The sequence below is a fragment of the Saccopteryx leptura genome, chromosome 11 (genome assembly GCF_036850995.1).
Source record: "Saccopteryx leptura isolate mSacLep1 chromosome 11, mSacLep1_pri_phased_curated, whole genome shotgun sequence".
Classification (NCBI taxonomy): Eukaryota; Metazoa; Chordata; class Mammalia; order Chiroptera; family Emballonuridae; genus Saccopteryx; species Saccopteryx leptura.
Window position 1 is genome coordinate 34,996,218 of NC_089513.1, and position 18,342 is coordinate 35,014,559.

The following is an 18,342-nucleotide window of genomic DNA, read 5'->3' on the forward strand; positions in this document are numbered from 1 at the left end:
ATGAAATCTAATAACAAATTATTTGTGCAAGTGAATCTGCAGCCATTCCATTAATCAATGTATTAATAAAGGCAATCATGTTAAAGGTTGTAACTACATTTATAGTAGAATGAGGGAGAAGAAAAAAAAAGGAGGAAAGCCTCTAATAAATGACTTTAATAACTGAGCCAACTTCAATGAAGGAAATAGAGAATCTTGCTTTGCTTGCTGCATTTGAACATTACCTTAAAAGTTGTGGCAGTAAGGGCTACCTAGCTAATGTCTTGAGTACATTAGATTTGGAAACAGAAGAAATAAAAGTATTAACAGGAATAAAGAATACAATCTTTTCTTCCTTAAGGTAAAAGGAAACTAAGTAAGCTTCAAATGTCTTTAAGACACTGCATTTCATCCATATGTAACAGTCCTAGCCTTAAGTCAGATAAAGGTTAACTTCATGGAGCATGGAGGGCACCACTAAGTGATCAATTGCTATAATAGACAATCTAGATTCTTGCATGCACATCTGTCCTTGGGGCTGCTGCTCTCCCTAGAACCCAGGTGGCCACTTATCCATTGCACACTTGTCACTTTTCTGTAGACAATAGCTAGAAACACACAAACCTTTCTGAAATTCTAAGCAAGACCACAGGCTTTATTCTCTCATACAAAAGAGATCTGGTCATAAGCATTCCAGAACCAGTGTGGTGGCTTCACAAACTCATCAGGGACCCAGACCCCCTCAGGCTTTCTGACCTAGTCAGCCCAGGTATCAGCTTTGTCTTCATGGTTCAGGATGTGCTGTTGAGGTTCCAGGGGGCAGGATGGGACAAAGGAAGAAAAGGGGTGTGTTTTCTCCCTTTAAGAACATTTTGTATGTTCCACACAAAAGCCCCTTTTGTGCCCAGTTGTCAAAAGGGCTGGGAAATGATAACTGGGCAGCAAGGAGCTCAGGTGAAAGGTGTTATTATTAAAGAGAAAGAAAAACATGGATATCAGGTTAGCTAACAGGAACTGCTGCCATCAAGTCCAAGGAACTTAAAATTCTTGTTTTCCATCATAGAAAGTGGTAGAAGGGTAAAACACGCCAATATTTTAAACGTGAGTCTCACACTTTGGAGACCATAAGCTCCTTGGAGTGCTTGTATCAGAATGCGGTACCCAAGAGAGTCTAAGGTCATGCTCTAGTTTAGTTCTTGTAATTCCAGAAGTACCAAAAATCACATTTTGAGAAACACTGCTTTTCAACTTTCTTACCGTTCGTCAGCCATTGGTCCACAGCTGCCTGGAATGCTGTTGATCATCCCCGATAACAAATTCTGTGCAGTTCCTTTTTTTTTTTACTCTTTTGTTCTCTGTGATTAGATCTTGCAAATGGTTTGGGCACACTCCCCAAAATATTTTTTTTCATCAGTACAGCAAAGTTAGGATGATAGTGACAGATGAACTATAGCAATGCAGTAAGCCCATCCTGGAAAGCGCAGGGTGAAGGTCTTCTGCTGGGAGGAGTTAACTTGGGTTCCAGAGTAGAGGAGCAACAGGACCATGACTTTCGGTGACTCTGCTGGCCGGAAGCAGCTGAATCAGGCACAGCAGTCAATCTAACTGTGAGTGATTAATAGCCAGGCAGAATCTCTGGAGCTTTATTTCCCAGTCTCTGCCCTGCTTCTTCTTTAACACTCAGGTAAATGTCAAAAGTGGACCCAGGGATTATAGCTGACAAGGGGTAAATGCTTTCATGTTGTCCTCCAAAGGTTAAGGTTTCCCAGACTCAGTAGGAAACCCCAATCTCCAATAACCATTAATCCACTCTACACGGGTAGGATTGAGCATATTTATGACTGCAGTCACTAAAAGGTGAAATAAAGATTAGTTTTTAGTTAGGAACGCAAAGCTTTTGAGATCAATACAAACTCACTGCTGAAATCAATCTAAAGTTTGGAATTTTTAAGTAAAGATTTACTGGGCTTTCTTGTACAGTTAATTTTCCAAAGGGAAAATAAACTCAGAAATGTAACATAGTAATCAAATTGAGTAAACTCTAGTTAGTTTATACACTGACCTTGTTTGTGCACATATCAAATAAGTGTGCAAAGCAATAAAAATGCCCATAATATAAATTGTAAATTTGCCAATAAACAGGTAAAACCAAAATACATATATAGATTTACTTGATAAAAATAGTAGCAGCTACATTTGCCTATTTGAAAACATAAATAATCAATAGACATTAATAATGAAGTTATTCGTGCATTTCCCTATTACTGTGCATATTAAGTGTTTCAATTATTTCTGCTTAGTTTGATAGATAAATGTATAGCCATATTTTATAAAAGTCTTCAAAAAAGATGCAGAATTGTTCTTAAAAACAAAAGCTCCTGTTTGTATGAAAGAGCAAGTGGACTGGAAATACATAGCTTGTTATACTGCTCTGGTGTTCGTGGTTGATGCATGTATCCAATTTATTATGCAATTTCTTGAGATTTGACAAAGTAATTGTCTGGCAAACCATAGCTTTAATGATTTTTTTCTGTTTCATATGAAAAGACTGTAGGTATTTTAGGTAAATGGTTTAATAGATCAGTGTCTATAAGCTCTTTCTTTGCTTGTTATAGATCTGTAAGTTGAGGAGACCCAGGGATGTTTCAGGAGGAGTGTGATTCCATGTAGTAAATTTATTTTCTTCAGCAGAGTAAGTGCATGAAAGCTTAGAGTAAGCTATAACTTCAGAAATTATTTAAGCTACCCTGGGGTCCTCATAGTGGAACTGTGTATCTTCTTCATAGAGCACGTAGGAGAGTAAACAGGGGAGCATCTTAATACTGGAAGACAGTATTGAAACACTCCAGTTAATGTCTGCTCAGTTATTGTGATAAACAAACAGTATCACCTGTATACACCTCGTAACTCCAATACATATGCAGTTATAAGAAGTTAGAATAATCAACTACACTTTAACTGACCTGCAGCTCAGTTTCATTTGCCACCATTAGCTGCCAGGAGGCCAGAGATGGGCTCTAAAAGCCGATTTGCCTCAAGTATTTTCCTTCTATTCACTCCATGCTGTGGAGCAAAGCTGTACAGGAATTTGAATTCTGGGGGACTTGTGTTTCCTTCTTTGAAATATTTACAGAGTAGAACAAAAAGTTTTTAGTTGCTTGATGTTGGCATCTGCCACCTGGTGCCTTACTCTTGGGAGATACACAAAGCCATCAAGCAAACATGTGTATATATTCTTAAATAATAGAATCCACGTGGGTCATAGGAGACAGGCAATATTTTTACTCCACTAGTGCTATTACATAGATCCTAACACAATATTTTAATATATTATACCCTCTAAGGATGAGTAAAATAATTCTTAAGTTTTATAAAATGCACATATAGAGTGATTAGATATACTATGTATGTATATCTATATATGTAGTCATACATTTGGTAAATATGTAATTCATATATGCATATATACAAAATCACCAGGTCTACCCTGGAATAGAGAACTTGACCACTTAAATGGTTGTTCATGTCTTGATCAACAATAAATTATTTTCCAAAGTAATTTGGCAGTTTTAAAATCACTTTAATAAATTGAACTTTTATTAGGAAATTCACTTAGCACAAATACCCTGTCAGTTTCTGATGTGTAGTCATTGAAACAAAGCAATTTGGGGTAAATTGCTATCATAAATCTGTATGGTTTCAATAAAAACTAGGTTAGCAGTTATGATACCAGAAGAGTTTCTAGGTTTGTGCAAATTTCAGAACCGTACTGATAAGTGATGGTTGTATATTTAAGTGATCAGATTTTCATACAGAGCCAGTTTTTTTTCTATTGCCAAAATCTCAAAACATTTGTTTTAAGAAGCAACATATGAACACAGAAGTCATCTTGCACATAGCATTAAACATTTTTTTTGAATTAATGAATGAATGATGAATACATAGTAGAATCCATCTATATATCAGTACAACTGAATAAACAAGTCCAAGTCTCTGAGCCTCAGTAGTCACAAGTTAAGTGTCTAAGTGGCTCCAGATAAATAGTTGAGCCCTTGAGAGTGACAGTATTCTTCTAGGCCTGTAAAGAAAGGGGTTGTACAAACAGAAGGAAGCTCTAAGAATCTCAACTCTCATTTCATAGGAGAAAATACAAAGGATCTAAAAGGAAATCTATATTCAGTCCTGCATCTTTGTGTATCAGAAACATCTGACTACTTTCATAGCTACTTATCACAGACTTAATGGAACTCTCAAAAAATGTAAATGTGGGATACATACAAGGACAGTTACACTTTCTCTAGTCCCTAAAATTACAATTTTAAAAAGCTAGCAATACCACACCATTGCAAAATACACAAAAATAACATAATTTTAACTAAATAACTGCCTAAGACAGACCTCTATATACTTTTTTTCCTTGAAATTTTGGCATCATAGTCTTCAATTGCTCAATGGCAAAAATTTTGTAATATCATTTTCTAGAGGAAAAAATAGATTACTTAGTCTTTCTAGTCCTTTTTCTAACATGATTGATCAAAATTTGTTTTTTATTGTTTACAACTAGAAAATGTCTTTCAGCTTCCCAACTTGGATGTATCAATAATAAGATGTATTTGGGGAAAACTCTTTAAGTTTCTTTCATACACAAGCTATAAGATTTCAAGTTTTCTTCTGCAGGAAACCATCTTGACTACCCTCATACTCTCCAAGGGCTGATGCAATTGTATACATTCATGTCCCAATACAACAGCCGATCCAACACTTTCTTGACTTGCTGCTGTATGAGTCAGCACAGTGGGAAATCAGAATCTCCTGGTAGTCATTCTTCATTAAGGAACAACTTAATTCTACATGAAAGTAATTATGAACACAAAGACACCTCCTACTACATCCTACTAACCCAATGCACACTAAATTCTCTATTTCAACTTTCCTTTTTCAATATCTGAGAAATGTTCATGGCTTCTCCAACACAATCTTACATTTAAAAAAAAGTCAAAGTGGAAACAAAGCAATCTTAGTTGATTGCAATTAAAATATTTTATTTAAAAAATTTTTTGTATGCATTGCTAGTTCCCTTGCCAGAACGTATGCAAGTAAGAGGACTTCTTAGGGTTCAGCCTTCCTCTGATCACTGAACTGGGGTGTAATTTATCTATGGCTTCTCATATCTAAGTTGAGAGGCCTAATCCTTCTAATTATTTTAAGAGAATTTATCCGAGTTCAGCATTATGAACTGGGAACTCATAGCCCAGGGGTCTCAAACTCAACTCAGCATGTGGGCCGCAGAGCAAGATCACAGCCATTCAGCGGGCCGCACTAGGTCTACAAAAGGCAACTGTTACGCAACACTTTTCTCACTGCAGTTGAAAACAAAAAAAAATCAGTACAACAAGCACAATCGTACATGCAGTTTACTCAGTGTCACAAAACGACCAGAAACTGTAGTTCGCATCACAACTGCTGTTAACTAAGCTAATATCTAGCTAGGATGCTAGAGAAATGAAAAATACAAGTAGGCCCCTAGGCTTACTTAATTTTATCCAAAATATTTTGAACTTCGTGGATTAGTCTGCGGGCCGCACAAAATTGTTTGGTGGGCCGCGAGTTTGAGACCCCTGCCATAGCCCATGCCTCGGTCAGCATTTTAAGGAAATAGAGATTCAGAATTTGAGAAATTTATAGCTAAAAAATAAATGAGCAAGCACATAATCCCCCTCCCTACTCCACAGATACCTTTTGCATTTTTGATTAGTTCATAAATTATGTTCACATATGTTAGCTTTCTTCATTACACTGTTCCTAAAAAATAAGTGTTTTAAGAATTATTATTATCCCATTTTGCAAAAGAGAAAACTAAGGTTTAGAGACATGAGGATATTTATGTTGTCATTTATTCAAACAAATGACGGAGATAATGATTTAATTCACTGTTTACTATTCCAAATCTCATGTTTGTTTGTTTTTCCTATTCTCACCTGACATTTAACTATTAGATGAACTGTAGCTACACACACCACTGTTAAAGGAACCTTCATTGGTCATTAGGATCAGTGACCTATACAAGCAAGGTCAGGCTAGGCTGGGATGCTTTTTCTTATAGTTTCCTCCCACTAGTCCTGTGTCTGAGCTCTCCTTCTAAGGTTACAGACTCCTGACATGTCTCCTATTGAAAAGCTATTGGACTTTGAAATGTCCAACTGAAAAGATATTGGACTTCAATTGCAAAGTATTCATTTTCCACATGCCACTCAAAAACCATTTAAATTTATTTAACCCTATTAAATAGTAAATTTAAAAATTGTTACTGAAAGATGTAGTTTATCCCTTCATAAGAGCACTTCTTTACATCTGTGAGAGCTCTTTATAGTCTATGGTTTTATTAACCCCAACGTAGGAATACTGTTTTTGACTATTCTTTCTTGTCATCCTGTTGTCCCCCATGTTAACTGTTTAAATTAACACATGATTGGCTGGTAATGGATTAGAGTTTAAAACATTGGTATGGACTCATGTTTAGCTTAATGTAGATACAGATTGTTACACACAGAAGCATGTACATGTATTAATTTATTAATGTGCATGTTTCTGTTTGTAACTATATGTATGTGTGTGTGTATCTGTGTGTGTACAGGCTTAGTATACATACAGATATTTCCCTGCTCTGTCAGCTGAGACAGTCTAAAAGAAACATCCTAATAGCAACTAGCACACCTAATGCCCATGTTTTCATATCAAATACTCTTTTCCAATAAAAGGAATCTAGATACCTTAGAGAAACTGTTGATTCTAGGGCACATAATACACAAGATGAGCATACATTATTTTGTCATGTCAGGAAAGAAGGGAGGGAGAAAGGGAGGGAGGGAAAGAAGGGGGAGAAAGAAGGAGAGTCAAGTAATACTGAGAGTATGTCAAGGAATATAGATAGGAGTCAACTGCAAAACCTCTCAATGGCCAAAGATAAAATAGTTTGAGCAGCAAAATAAAGTGGTATTAGATTATAACCCAAAGTACAAAATGAAAACCCCTAAATTCATACTGATATAAAAATGATTAAATAATAAATGTGGAAGAATAGACAAAATGCCTTGCAAATAAGTTCCAGTTATTTCAGTAGGTACTCCATTCTCAGGAAGCTATAGCATAACTCTCCACTCCTTAAGTGTGGACTGTGATAATAGCATCTTTCCAAAGGGTACAATTTGAAAAGGGGAGGGAGAAGAGTACACTTACTCTGCAGCAACTTGACAAAAACTATTTCAGCTAAGTGATCAAGTTTAACATCAACACTGATGAGTCATATTGCTTGCATTTACTCTTCATATTTTGGATTAAAATGGGACTTTACCTCCTTGGTCCTCCTCCCCAAAACCCATAACCCCAGTCTAATCATGAGAAAAATGTCAGACAACTCCCAATTGACAGGCATTCTACAAATTACCTGATCAGTATTCCTAAAAACTGTCAAGGTCATTAAAAGCAAAGACTGTCTGAGAAACTGTATATCCAAAGGAGTCTAAAAAATATGACAACTAAATGTAATGGGGTATTCTGGAAAGAATCCTAAAAAATGACATTAGGTTAAAAACTAAGGAAATTCAAATAAACTATAGATTTTAGTCACTAATAATAATGCTTCAATATTGTTTATTAATTGAAACAAATGTAACATACTCATGTCAGAGATTAATAATAAGGAACACTGGTGGTAGATATGGAAACTCTCTGTACTATCTTCTCAATCTTTCTGTAAATCTAAATCCATTCTAAAATAAAAAGTTTACCTTAAAAGTACCTCTGTATCTTAGAAGAAGACTAAATAAAATGTTATATTAATAATAGTTTCAGAAGAAAATAAACTTGGCAATGCTGACAGCAATCCATGCTAAGGAATACTTTGTAGGACAACAACAAATATATACACATATTAAATTATATCTTCAAAATTAAACACTGTACATATTGCTTCAAATCATTATACTTGAGTTTCTTCCCCCAAACATCTATAGCACACATTTTGAAAATGGACCAATAAGCATTTACATATAAGAGTCAAAGGTAATGTCAAAGACAGAAATTGAGCACAAGCTACTCTCTCATTTCCCATTGGCATGAAGGCTTAAGATCTAAAAGCTAAATTTCAAAGTCAGGACTATAACCTGCAAACTGTCATGAAACTATTGTTAGTAACAAACATCTTTACTTTTTTAGAATATCAATTACCCAAGAATGTACATCAAATGCCAAAGTCCCCAAGGATATAAGAATGATGGTTTTTAAAACTACAGTTAAATAAACACAAAATACCTAAAAAGCAAAGCTAAAAATAGTGGTACTTTTATTAAAATGACCAGTTGCCTCTTGAATAGCATCCTGAATCATTGCAACCCTGAGACAAGTGATTTCTTTATTCCTTCCTTCATCCAATATTTGTTGAGCACTAGACATAATATGAAGAAAAGAAATATAGAAGGAAAGCTTAGAGATCTATCTAGCTACACATGCTTATTTAATTTTTATTTAACAAACATTTACATGGCACTTACCATGCATCAGGCACTGTTCTAAGCATTTTTACAAATATTTACAAAAATGTAAGCATTATAAAACCCTAGGGGGTAGGTACTATAATTATCTTCATTTTCAGGCGAGAAACTGGGAGAGAGAGGTTATCTGCCCAAGGTCACAGTGATGGAAAGTGGCAGAGCTAAGATTCAAACATAGGCAGTTCTGCTTCTAGACCCATAGAATCATGACACTGTGCTACCTTTGTTTAGTAGTTTAACTAATATTTCCATAAAAGTAACTACTCTCTTCAAATGCTTAGAGCACTTTGCTGAATGATGCTTACCATAGGTAAAGGATTTGAGGGAAGCACTCACTAAGGTCCCAATAAGCTCTTACCTATGTATTGTGAGCAATAAGTTGGTTATTTTACAATATAATATTTATTCATGGTTAGATAGTAGTAGATCAGCATAATCAAGAAACTGAACAGCAGAACTTTAGCCAAATGCCCAATACAGTCTCTAATTGTTAAATAACCCCTGGTTCTTTCTTCTGTAATCTTAATAAATTTTAAAATTCACCTGTAATAGTCCATCAACACATTTATTGAATAATTACTATGAATAACAGAGCTATGAATCATGGAAGATTTTACTAGATAAAAGGCTCCAGAAGTTTATAATCTTGTTGAATTCATAAAATATATTTCCCTAAATAAACAACTAATGATATGAAGCAATAAATAAAAAGTGTCAAAAGAATATTACAGATAACAAGTGCTATAAGGAAGGTAAAGGCCTACATCTTTCTGCTCTAGTAGTTCATTATATATAACCTTATTAGAACAATTATTACATTATAATTGTCCATTTGCTGGGTCTAATTTACCTTCCTGTCTCTTCCATTAGAATGTTAGCCCCTTGAGGCCAAGGTTGACGTTTTATTCATAATTGTATCTACATCATTTAGTGCTTTGTCTGGTATATAATAAATAATAAACGCATGCCTGATAAATGAATGATTGAATGGAGTTCACAGGAGGCAGCCATTTCTTTTGTATGCAGTATAGCAGAATAGTTCATCTCTAGAGTCAGGATGTATTAATTTCAATCTCAGCTCCACCTTTGAAAGGCTGTGTGACCCTGAAAATTGTACTTGATTTCTCTGTACTTCATTTTGCTTGTTGGTAAAATTATAATAATACCATTCTTTTTTTTCTTTTTCTTTTTTCTTTCTTTTTTTTTTTTTGTGGGAAAGACAGAGAGAGTCAGAGAGAGGAACAGATAGGGACAGACAGATAGGAAGGGAGAGAGATGAGAAACATCAGTTCTTTGCTGCGGTTCCTTAGTTGTTCATTGATTGATTTCTCATATATTCCTTGACCTGGGGGGCTACAGCAGACCAAGTGACCCATTGCTCAAGCCAGTGACCTTGGGATCAAGCTGGTAAGCCTTGCTCAAATCAGATGAGCCTGTGCTCAAGCTGGCAACCTCAGGGTCTCGAACCTGGGTCCTCCACATCCCAGTTCGACACTCTATCCACTGTGCTACCACCTGGTCAGGCATAATAATACCAGTCTTTATCAGCTTATTTTACTATGGAACAAATCATCTCAAAAACAAATGGCTTGAAAGAATTTATTTAGCTCTGAGTTCTGTGGGCCCATAATTCAGATTATGTTGGTTCTCCTATCTTGGCTGGGTTCTTTCATACTGAGTTCAGTTACCAGGTCAGCTGAGGAATGGCTGGTCCATATGAAATCTCATTTGCCACCAGGCTAACCTGGGCTTTTTCACAAGGCAGCTGGAGAGTTGACGTATACAAAGCCTCTTGGGGCTCAGACTTACAGTTGACTTGAAGTCACTACAGGCACATTCTATTGTCCAAAGTAAGTCTCAAGTCAGCTCACAATCCCAGGGGTGGGAAAATAGTCCTCACTTGATGGGAAACAGCATCAAAGCACATTAAAAATGGGGTATTTATACCAAGAAGGATAATCTACCATACTGTCACATAGGATTAGCAAGAGGACTATGAAAATAAAATATTTAAAGGATTTAGACTAGTGCCCACCATACAAGTAATGAGCTCAGTAAGCATTAACTATTATTATTCTGCCTGAGGTTACCAGGAAAACTTACACAATAGAAATGAAAAGAAACCTGAGTTTAACGTTGAGAAATGGGTGGGATTTCTATATGGAGAGAACCAAGGCCTCTCATTAGGACATGACATAAACATAGGCACCATGGTGTGACAGTGGGGATATGGTTAGAAAACAGCTAACAGACTTCCCAGAAGAGCTAGAATCAGAGTGTGGGAACCCAGAATGTTTGCCACGGAGTTGGGTTTAACTTTGGGACAATAGTAAATCACTGGCTTTTGACAAAATGCTCGTCAATAGGGTCATTTCTTATCTTTTAGTGTTATTTCAGATATTTTGTATTTCAATAAGCCTCTTGATGCCGATGGCTTTGTGATAACTCTGGTCATGTCCACGTAAGTTCTAAAATAAAACACTAGAAACTTATCAGTTTTATCTGGGTTCTGCCACTCCCTGGTTTTGAGGAAACTATGAAGTCTTTCTTTGCACAATATTATTTTATTAGTGAAATGGGATAATTTCTCTCTTTATCTATCCACTTTACAATGGTAACAATCTTAAAAGCTGGGGCACAGGATACAATATTACTTAAGAAAAGAAACACAGAGGAGGCCAGGCCATGATGTCTGTACTCATAAATCTTAAACAGGAAAGTCAAGAATGGGGAAAGTAAATTGAAATGTGTCTGCCTTTTCATGTTAGGCAGCAAAATACTTCTAGAAATGTCCTAAAGATAATCTTGAGTTCATCCAGTCCAGTGAGATGGTCCTGAACTATTAGAGATAATGATCCACCTAGGTCCCTGCCCCCTGAAGGCTGACCACACTGCTCGGAGCTGGTGGCAGCCCCAAGAAGACTGACTGCTCAGTGACAACTGTTTCTGAATCTTTCCACTGTACATAGTTTAAATGCGGTTTCACTGATATATAATTTTGATAATTCTGTCCAAGTAGGAAGATTGCTTGAATTAGATGACTACACGGTCATATTTAATTTTTTTTATAAGACAATTCCAGCTTCTCTTAGGCCGTGTGAAATCCATCCTGCTGAGTGCTCTTGACTAGTCACGTCTTTCCTGCCATTTTAAAAACAATAGTGGCAGAGATGCAAGCTGCTGATAGTGCTCAGCAGGACAGATCAAACACACAGATGCAATTTCTGTACGTTAAACAGTGAAGTAAGATAAAATTCAGATACTTACAATCGCTTAGTAGCTAGCATCTGATTGCTGCAAATTGAATCTTTCATAACAGGATTTATTGTAAACAGTGCCATCTCATTTGTGAGTTCTGCAATAATTTCAGCCAAAGCCAATCCAAGATGTTGGAAGTATGAGATTTACATGATATACATGCTATTTAATGCACAGATTATGAAGGGATTTTTAAATTAACACTATTCTTTTTTAAAATTGTTTTCTGAATAGCCATAACAAATTTTTTTCCTTTGGAATTTTAAACATTCTCAAATAGTGTAACTCTAAAGCCCAGAGGAAAACAACTTAGCCACCTCATTTTAGCAGCTATTCTGGAATTACAAGACCCCTCCCCCCACCCAAGGCCTGACCAGGCAGTGGCGCAGTGGATAGAGCATTGGACTGGGATGCGGAGGATCCAGGTTCCAGACCCCGAGGTCCCCAGCTTGGGCAAGGGCTCATCTGGTTTTGAGCAAAGCTCACCAGCTTGAGCCCAAGGTCGCTGGCTCAAGTAAGGGGTTACTCGGTCTGCTGAAGGCCCGTGGTCAAGGCACATATGAGAAAGCAATCAATGAACAACTAAGGTGTTGCAACGAAAAACTGATGATTGATGTTTCTCATCTCTCTGTGTTCCTGTCTGTCTGCCCCTATCTATCCCTCTTCTGACTCTCTCTCTGTCTCTGTAAAAAAACAAACAAACAAACAAACAAAAAAACCCTAAGACCCCTCACTTCCCCATCCACCTTAGTTGTTACAAAAACATTAAAATCATAGGTAGTCAAAATTTTTGAATTGTGGCTTTTATATTGTTTAGAAGCAATAATGATTCTCATAGTCATAATTAGTGATCAATATATCCTATCAAAAAAAATTCAAAACAGATATTTTGAAGTCTACAAAACATACCTAAATTCCTTTATTATAGAATGAAAAGATGCCAATAATTTAGGTGATCAATATTCTTATTCACCTTTGATTTAGTTCCAAATATTTCACTGAAAGCTCATAAAAGATCAACATCAAAGCATGTAATACAAATTGTCCCTTGCATGTATGAGAACTTGGTGACATTCCACATACTTGATAACTTTAATTGCTAATGAAACAAAACACCCAAAAGATACTATAGTACAGTCGCACAATTTTCTTATTGAAGACCTAAATAAGGGAAATTCAAAAAAGAACAAAATAAATCAAGACAAACAGTAGCGCCCAAAGATTTGGCTAACCTTTTTCTTTCCCCTGCTCTAAACAAACAAACTCCTTTTTTTTTATTATTTTACCATGTATTTGGGCTTTTCTATTATATATGTGAATATAAGAATGTAGCATCTGAATAAAGAAGTCCTACTCTCAGATAATCTAGGACCTTCATAGAGAAGGGCCTTTGTAAGAGATAAATACTTCAGTGTAATCCTTCTTCATTTATTTGAGAAGAATGTCATATATGCATGTTAATGTTTACTATTCTAAATGGGGAATTCCCTATTTTTGAACCAAGAATTTCAGTTTTCCCCCTCTCTTAAGCAGGTGTCTTTCCATTGCTCACAAATCGAAGGGGAAGGTCAAAAGACAGCCTTTTGGTGGTGCCCTGATGTGTATCTCAATAAGTTGACTAATCGGAGCACATATAAATTAGAATGAATTATGTTTCTATATTTAATAGCAAACAAAACTTCATTTAACTCATGTCCAGCTTCCTTTCATGTTTATTTTATTCAAGGGCATACCTTCTTATTTCTGCCTTTTTTTTTTTTCTTTATTTATTTCTTGGATACCTCCAACCTCCAATGACAACCAAAATGTAGAGCTATAATGGTAAGACCACAATTCATCATGAGCCAAGTCTAGGGGACATGTCCTTTACCAAAATGCCAATAAATCTCTAATACAGCTAAAAATTCTGGAATCCTTCTGGGGTTCATTTTGCATGCTAAGCAGGGTAAAAAATGTGAGCTCAAAAGTGGTGGTCCTTATTTGTCAGATGAGCTCCAAAGTTGAAAGGTCACCTTTGTGAAATTGCACCTGAGTTTCCTACAGCACTTGATGCTAGTTCCTGCAAATCCAAGAGTCCTAATTGAAAGACAAATCTGACAATATGATAATCTTCCAACCAAAATACATGTGACTTCTGGTCCCTTATCTGTTGAACTGACAGAGAAGCTCAGAGATGGTTGTTGGACCACACAAATGATAAGAGAAAAGGTGCTTTCCAACAAGATCATAATTCTTGAATAGTGCAGGAAAACAAATATAAAGCAAAGAGCTGTCCTCTATTCTGTGTAGCAGTGCTGCTTCCTCCACCCTGGGTTTGTACAATCAGCCACTCACCTCTTAGGTAAGGGCTAGTGTCTTCCAAGTCAGACTCACACCTCAAATACCAAGACACTGTAAAGTGACATCTTGGCATACTTGAGTCAGATGGTTTCTGCATTTCGTAGTGTGTATGGGGTGTGGGGGGAGGAGTGGAAGGGAAAAGCAGCATACCAATGTAGTGAAATCTGGAAACAACAGCATATATACAGACACACAAAAAAAGTTTGCATATTGCACAGAGCGCTTGAAGATCATAAATCTATGCATGAGAAAGATGTAGTGGAAATTTTGGGGGGGATTAGAGTTTATTTTTGTCATCTCTGTGAGACAGCTACTCATTCATCCAGATCACAGCTAAGAAAAAAGCTGGTCACAGAAATTAGCAGTTTCAGCTCAGCAGCGAAGTCGCCAGCCTGTGAAGGCAGAGAGAAATTGACTAATTAGCAATGCGCACTAAAACTTGACGGTTCTTTATAGAGAGAGAGAAGAGAGAGGGAGAGGGAGGGAGGGGGGGCTCGCTTTTTCCCCTTCTTTCTTCCAAAGATGTTTGAAATCGCAGTCATTTACGCTCGACAATTTTTACAATAGCCTTGAGCCATAATTTTGCGAGTCTCTCCAGCATCCATCCCCCTGTATGGTCTCTCTCTACTGGCCAAGCACGACCGTTTCTCTCCCCAACCGTGGATTTCCTATTACTCTCGTTACGACTCACTGAGCCCCAGGCCCAAGGATAATGATGTGTTGTTTCTTGGTAGCATAATTTGTCACACGTACATTTTTTCTTCTTCTTCTCTTGCAGAAAGCTCTGCTCCCTCTCTCTCTCTCTCTCCCTCTCTCTCTCCCTCTCTCTTTCTCTCTTTTCTCCCTCTCCTACATTTTCTTGCTGTTGCTAATTCATGGTGATCAAATGATGTACGACAAAATAAATTGTAGAGAGTGACTGCCTGGAGTTGGGAACCAGAAGGTGTTTTTCCCCTCCCAAGGAGAGAGCAAACCTTTAAAAAGGAAGGACAATTGATTTTTTGGGGGGAGCTTAAGTGAGCCTTGACTTTGCAGCTGGTTGGAAGCAGGTAAGTTTCTGGCCTTGTGTCTGCCTTGTGTGTATTTTGTTGTCTTTTGGGTTGTTGGGGGATGGGGTGGGGAGGGAGTCTTGAGGAGGGGGGGGCAGTGGTGTGGCAAACGCTCCTGAAGATGAAAACTATCGCAAGAAATAAGCAGATGGGGGGGGGGGGAGGCAAAGGAGAAGCAGAAGGAAGGGGAACAGGAAAAGATGGGGGGCGGGAGGGAGAGAGACAACGAAGCGGAGAGAGCGAGGGAGAGGTATGACCCGGTCCACTTACACGGAGAGACTCTGGGAGATGTTTCAGGAAAGCCAGCGCTTTGGGGGCGAGTATGGGGGGGGGGGGTTGCTGCCGGGGAGAGGGAGCTCGAGGGAGGTGAGGGTCCACCTGGAACAGGATGGTAAAGTGAGTCGAGAGGAGCCCAGTCTTCCTACAAAAGGAAGCCGGCGCTCCAGGACCGGCGCCAGGCAGGGCAGCGTGAGCCGCAGTGGAAGGGCAGGTCCGGCGGGTCCCCCTGAGCCCGGCCGCGGCGGCGGCGGCTGTCCCCGGCTGCGGGCGCGCGGGCCGGGCGTGGGCACAGGGTCCCTTGCTGCTCAGCCCTGGAAGGTGAAATTACAGGTTACGGACCTAGCGTAGCGATGTCGCCGAGCTTCCCCCGTCCTACCCTCCTCGGCCTAGATGGGGGAGGCTCAGACTTTGTACAGAAGTACTTTGAGGGCTCGGGAAGCCGGGGTGCCCAGGTGGGGGCCCCCTGGGGGCTGGACCGAGGAGCTTGCAGAGAAGCCGCGGCTGCAGCGACGTTGTGGGTGGGAGGCAGGGGACCCCACAAGCAGCCGCGTCGCCCGAAACCCCCCCACACACGCATTGGACAGCCCCCCCCCCTTCCCCAACACCTGCCTGTTAACTCGAACTTCTCACAGTTATTGGAGTTCAAGCCACTGCGCCTTGTGGCCGGGAGGGAGGACCGTCTGCACGAACCCTTCCCGGCTCTTACTCCAAATCCGCCCCGGGAGCCCTACTTCCTCCCGCCTCCTCTTCCTCCCTGCTGCCCCGCGAGGGAAGGGGAGACCCACGTCTGAACTTCCGCGCCTTGAAAGGCGGGGGGCGGGGAGAGGGGCCCGGGGGTGGGCGGCCGGGATTCTCCTGCCAGGTTTACAGGCGTCTCTGGAAAATTAGTAAAACTGAGTGGAGACGGGGGAGCCCACAGTTTGCGAAGCGGGGAAGCAGGCAGGGCCCGGGTGAGGGAAATGAGCTCGAATTGATCAGGACAGCTCCCGCCTCTGCCGAGTCCACTGAGCGGGTCCTCACCGCGCTCCGCTGCACTTTCTCGGGAGAAGAAAGGGCTTTCTCTGCTCCCTCAGACAATTAGCCCAGGAGTTTCTCGGGGCGGCACGGATAATCGAAAGGGTCCCCAGCTTTGGGAGGGTTAGTAATCGCCCACCCTCACGCTTGTCTGGCCCCCGTTTCTGCCCCCCCCCCCACCACCAAAAAAAAAAAACTGGACCAACTGCGAAACGCAAAGCTACGGGCACAAGTTGACTTGGAGCCTCCTCTGTGGGTCGCCTCCGCGCTGGCGGGGCATCCCCGGCTCCCCACTGCCCGGCCTCTCCCTTCCTCCGGCCCCGCGTGGACACAGCCCACGAGGCGTCTCGGCCTCAGCCACCACTTTGCCGTCGCTGCTGCCACCGCTGTCGCTGCCAAGAGCCCTGGTGGTTTTAGGAAAGTGAGGGACGAAGTGTGTGGGCGGTGGCGAGAGGAGTAGCAGCCAGCAGCGCGGGCGCCCGGACCCCTGCCAGGGCCCTTCTGGCGGCGCTCACGGATCCGGCGCCTCAGACCTTCTCCCTGGGGTCGGGGTCCGGAGGCGCGGTGGGCAGGAGCCGAGCCGAGCACTGACCGTTGTTCTTTGCCCTCCCTTGGCCCCCACACCCTTCCCCACCCCGGCCACACCCCACCCCCTCCACTACCCTCTCCTCCCTCCCCTCCCCCACCCCTGTCTGCCAGGCTGGAGGAGGGTTTAAAGCCAGGTGCGCCGAGTCAGGTCGCCATGTCCAGATCCGGGGACAGGACCTCCACCTTCGACCCCAGCCACAGCGACAACCTGCTGCACGGCCTCAACCTGCTGTGGAGGAAGCAGCTGTTTTGCGACGTGACCCTGACGGCCCAGGGCCAGCAGTTCCACTGCCACAAGGCCGTGCTGGCCTCTTGCTCGCAGTACTTCCGATCGCTCTTCTCCAGCCACCCCCCGCTCGGGGGAGGGGTCGGCAGCCAGGACGGCCTGGGGGCCCCCAAGGACCAGCAGCAGCCGCAGCAGCAGCAGCAGCAGCAGCAGCCACAGCAGCAGCAGCAGCCGCCACAGGAGGAGCCCGGGACGCCTTCCTCCTCCCCCGACGACAAGCTGCTGACCAGTCCCCGGGCCATCAACAACCTGGTGCTGCAGGGCTGCTCGTCCATTGGGCTGCGCCTGGTGCTCGAGTACCTCTACACGGCCAACGTGACCCTCTCGCTGGACACGGTGGAGGAGGTGCTGTCCGTCAGCAAGATCCTGCACATCCCCCAGGTCACCAAGCTCTGCGTGCAGTTCCTCAACGACCAGATCTCGGTGCAGAACTACAAGCAGGTGTGCAAGATCGCCGCGCTGCACGGCCTGGAGGAGACCAAGAAGCTGGCCAACAAGTACCTGGTGGAGGACGTGCTGCTGCTCAACTTCGAGGAGATGCGCGCCCTGCTGGACTCGCTGCCGCCCCCGGTGGAGTCGGAGCTGGCGCTCTTCCAGATGTCCGTGCTGTGGCTCGAGCACGACCGCGAGACCCGCATGCAGTACGCGCCCGACCTCATGAAGCGCCTCCGCTTCGCGCTCATCCCGGCCCCGGAGCTGGTGGAGCGGGTCCAGTCCGTAGACTTCATGCGCACCGACCCGGTCTGCCAGAAGCTGCTGCTGGACGCCATGAACTACCATCTGATGCCCTTCAGGCAGCATTGCCGGCAGAGCCTGGCCAGCAGGTAGGAGAGCACAGAGGAGAGGTGGGGTGGGGGTGGGGGGACCCGAGCGGCCGGAGGAAGGGGACGGGGTAGGGAGGAGGGGGGAGGAAGGGTGGGCTGGACCGGAGGCTGGGGCAGGCTCAAAACAAACGCAAACAAACAACTCAGACTGTGTGGGAAAAGTTGATTTCCTAGCC

General features: G+C 41.6%; 1 protein-coding gene across 2 annotated transcripts in view; it reads left to right on the forward strand.

Annotated features, from left to right (window-relative positions):
- Nucleotides 1-15,684: 15,684 nt before the first annotated feature.
- KLHL14 (kelch like family member 14) overlaps nucleotides 15,685-18,342 on the forward strand; it is a 101,961-nt gene continuing 99,303 nt past the window's right edge. The window contains exons 1-2 of one of the 2 annotated variants that reach the window (XM_066353198.1): nucleotides 15,685-15,772; nucleotides 17,168-18,166. In XM_066353198.1, coding sequence (XP_066209295.1) covers nucleotides 17,211-18,166 — 956 coding nt within the window. In that variant the 5' untranslated portion in view covers nucleotides 15,685-15,772; nucleotides 17,168-17,210. Of the gene's footprint in view, nucleotides 15,773-16,212; nucleotides 16,592-17,167; nucleotides 18,167-18,342 lie in introns of those variants that run through there. The other variant, XM_066353197.1, reaches the window with a different exon arrangement.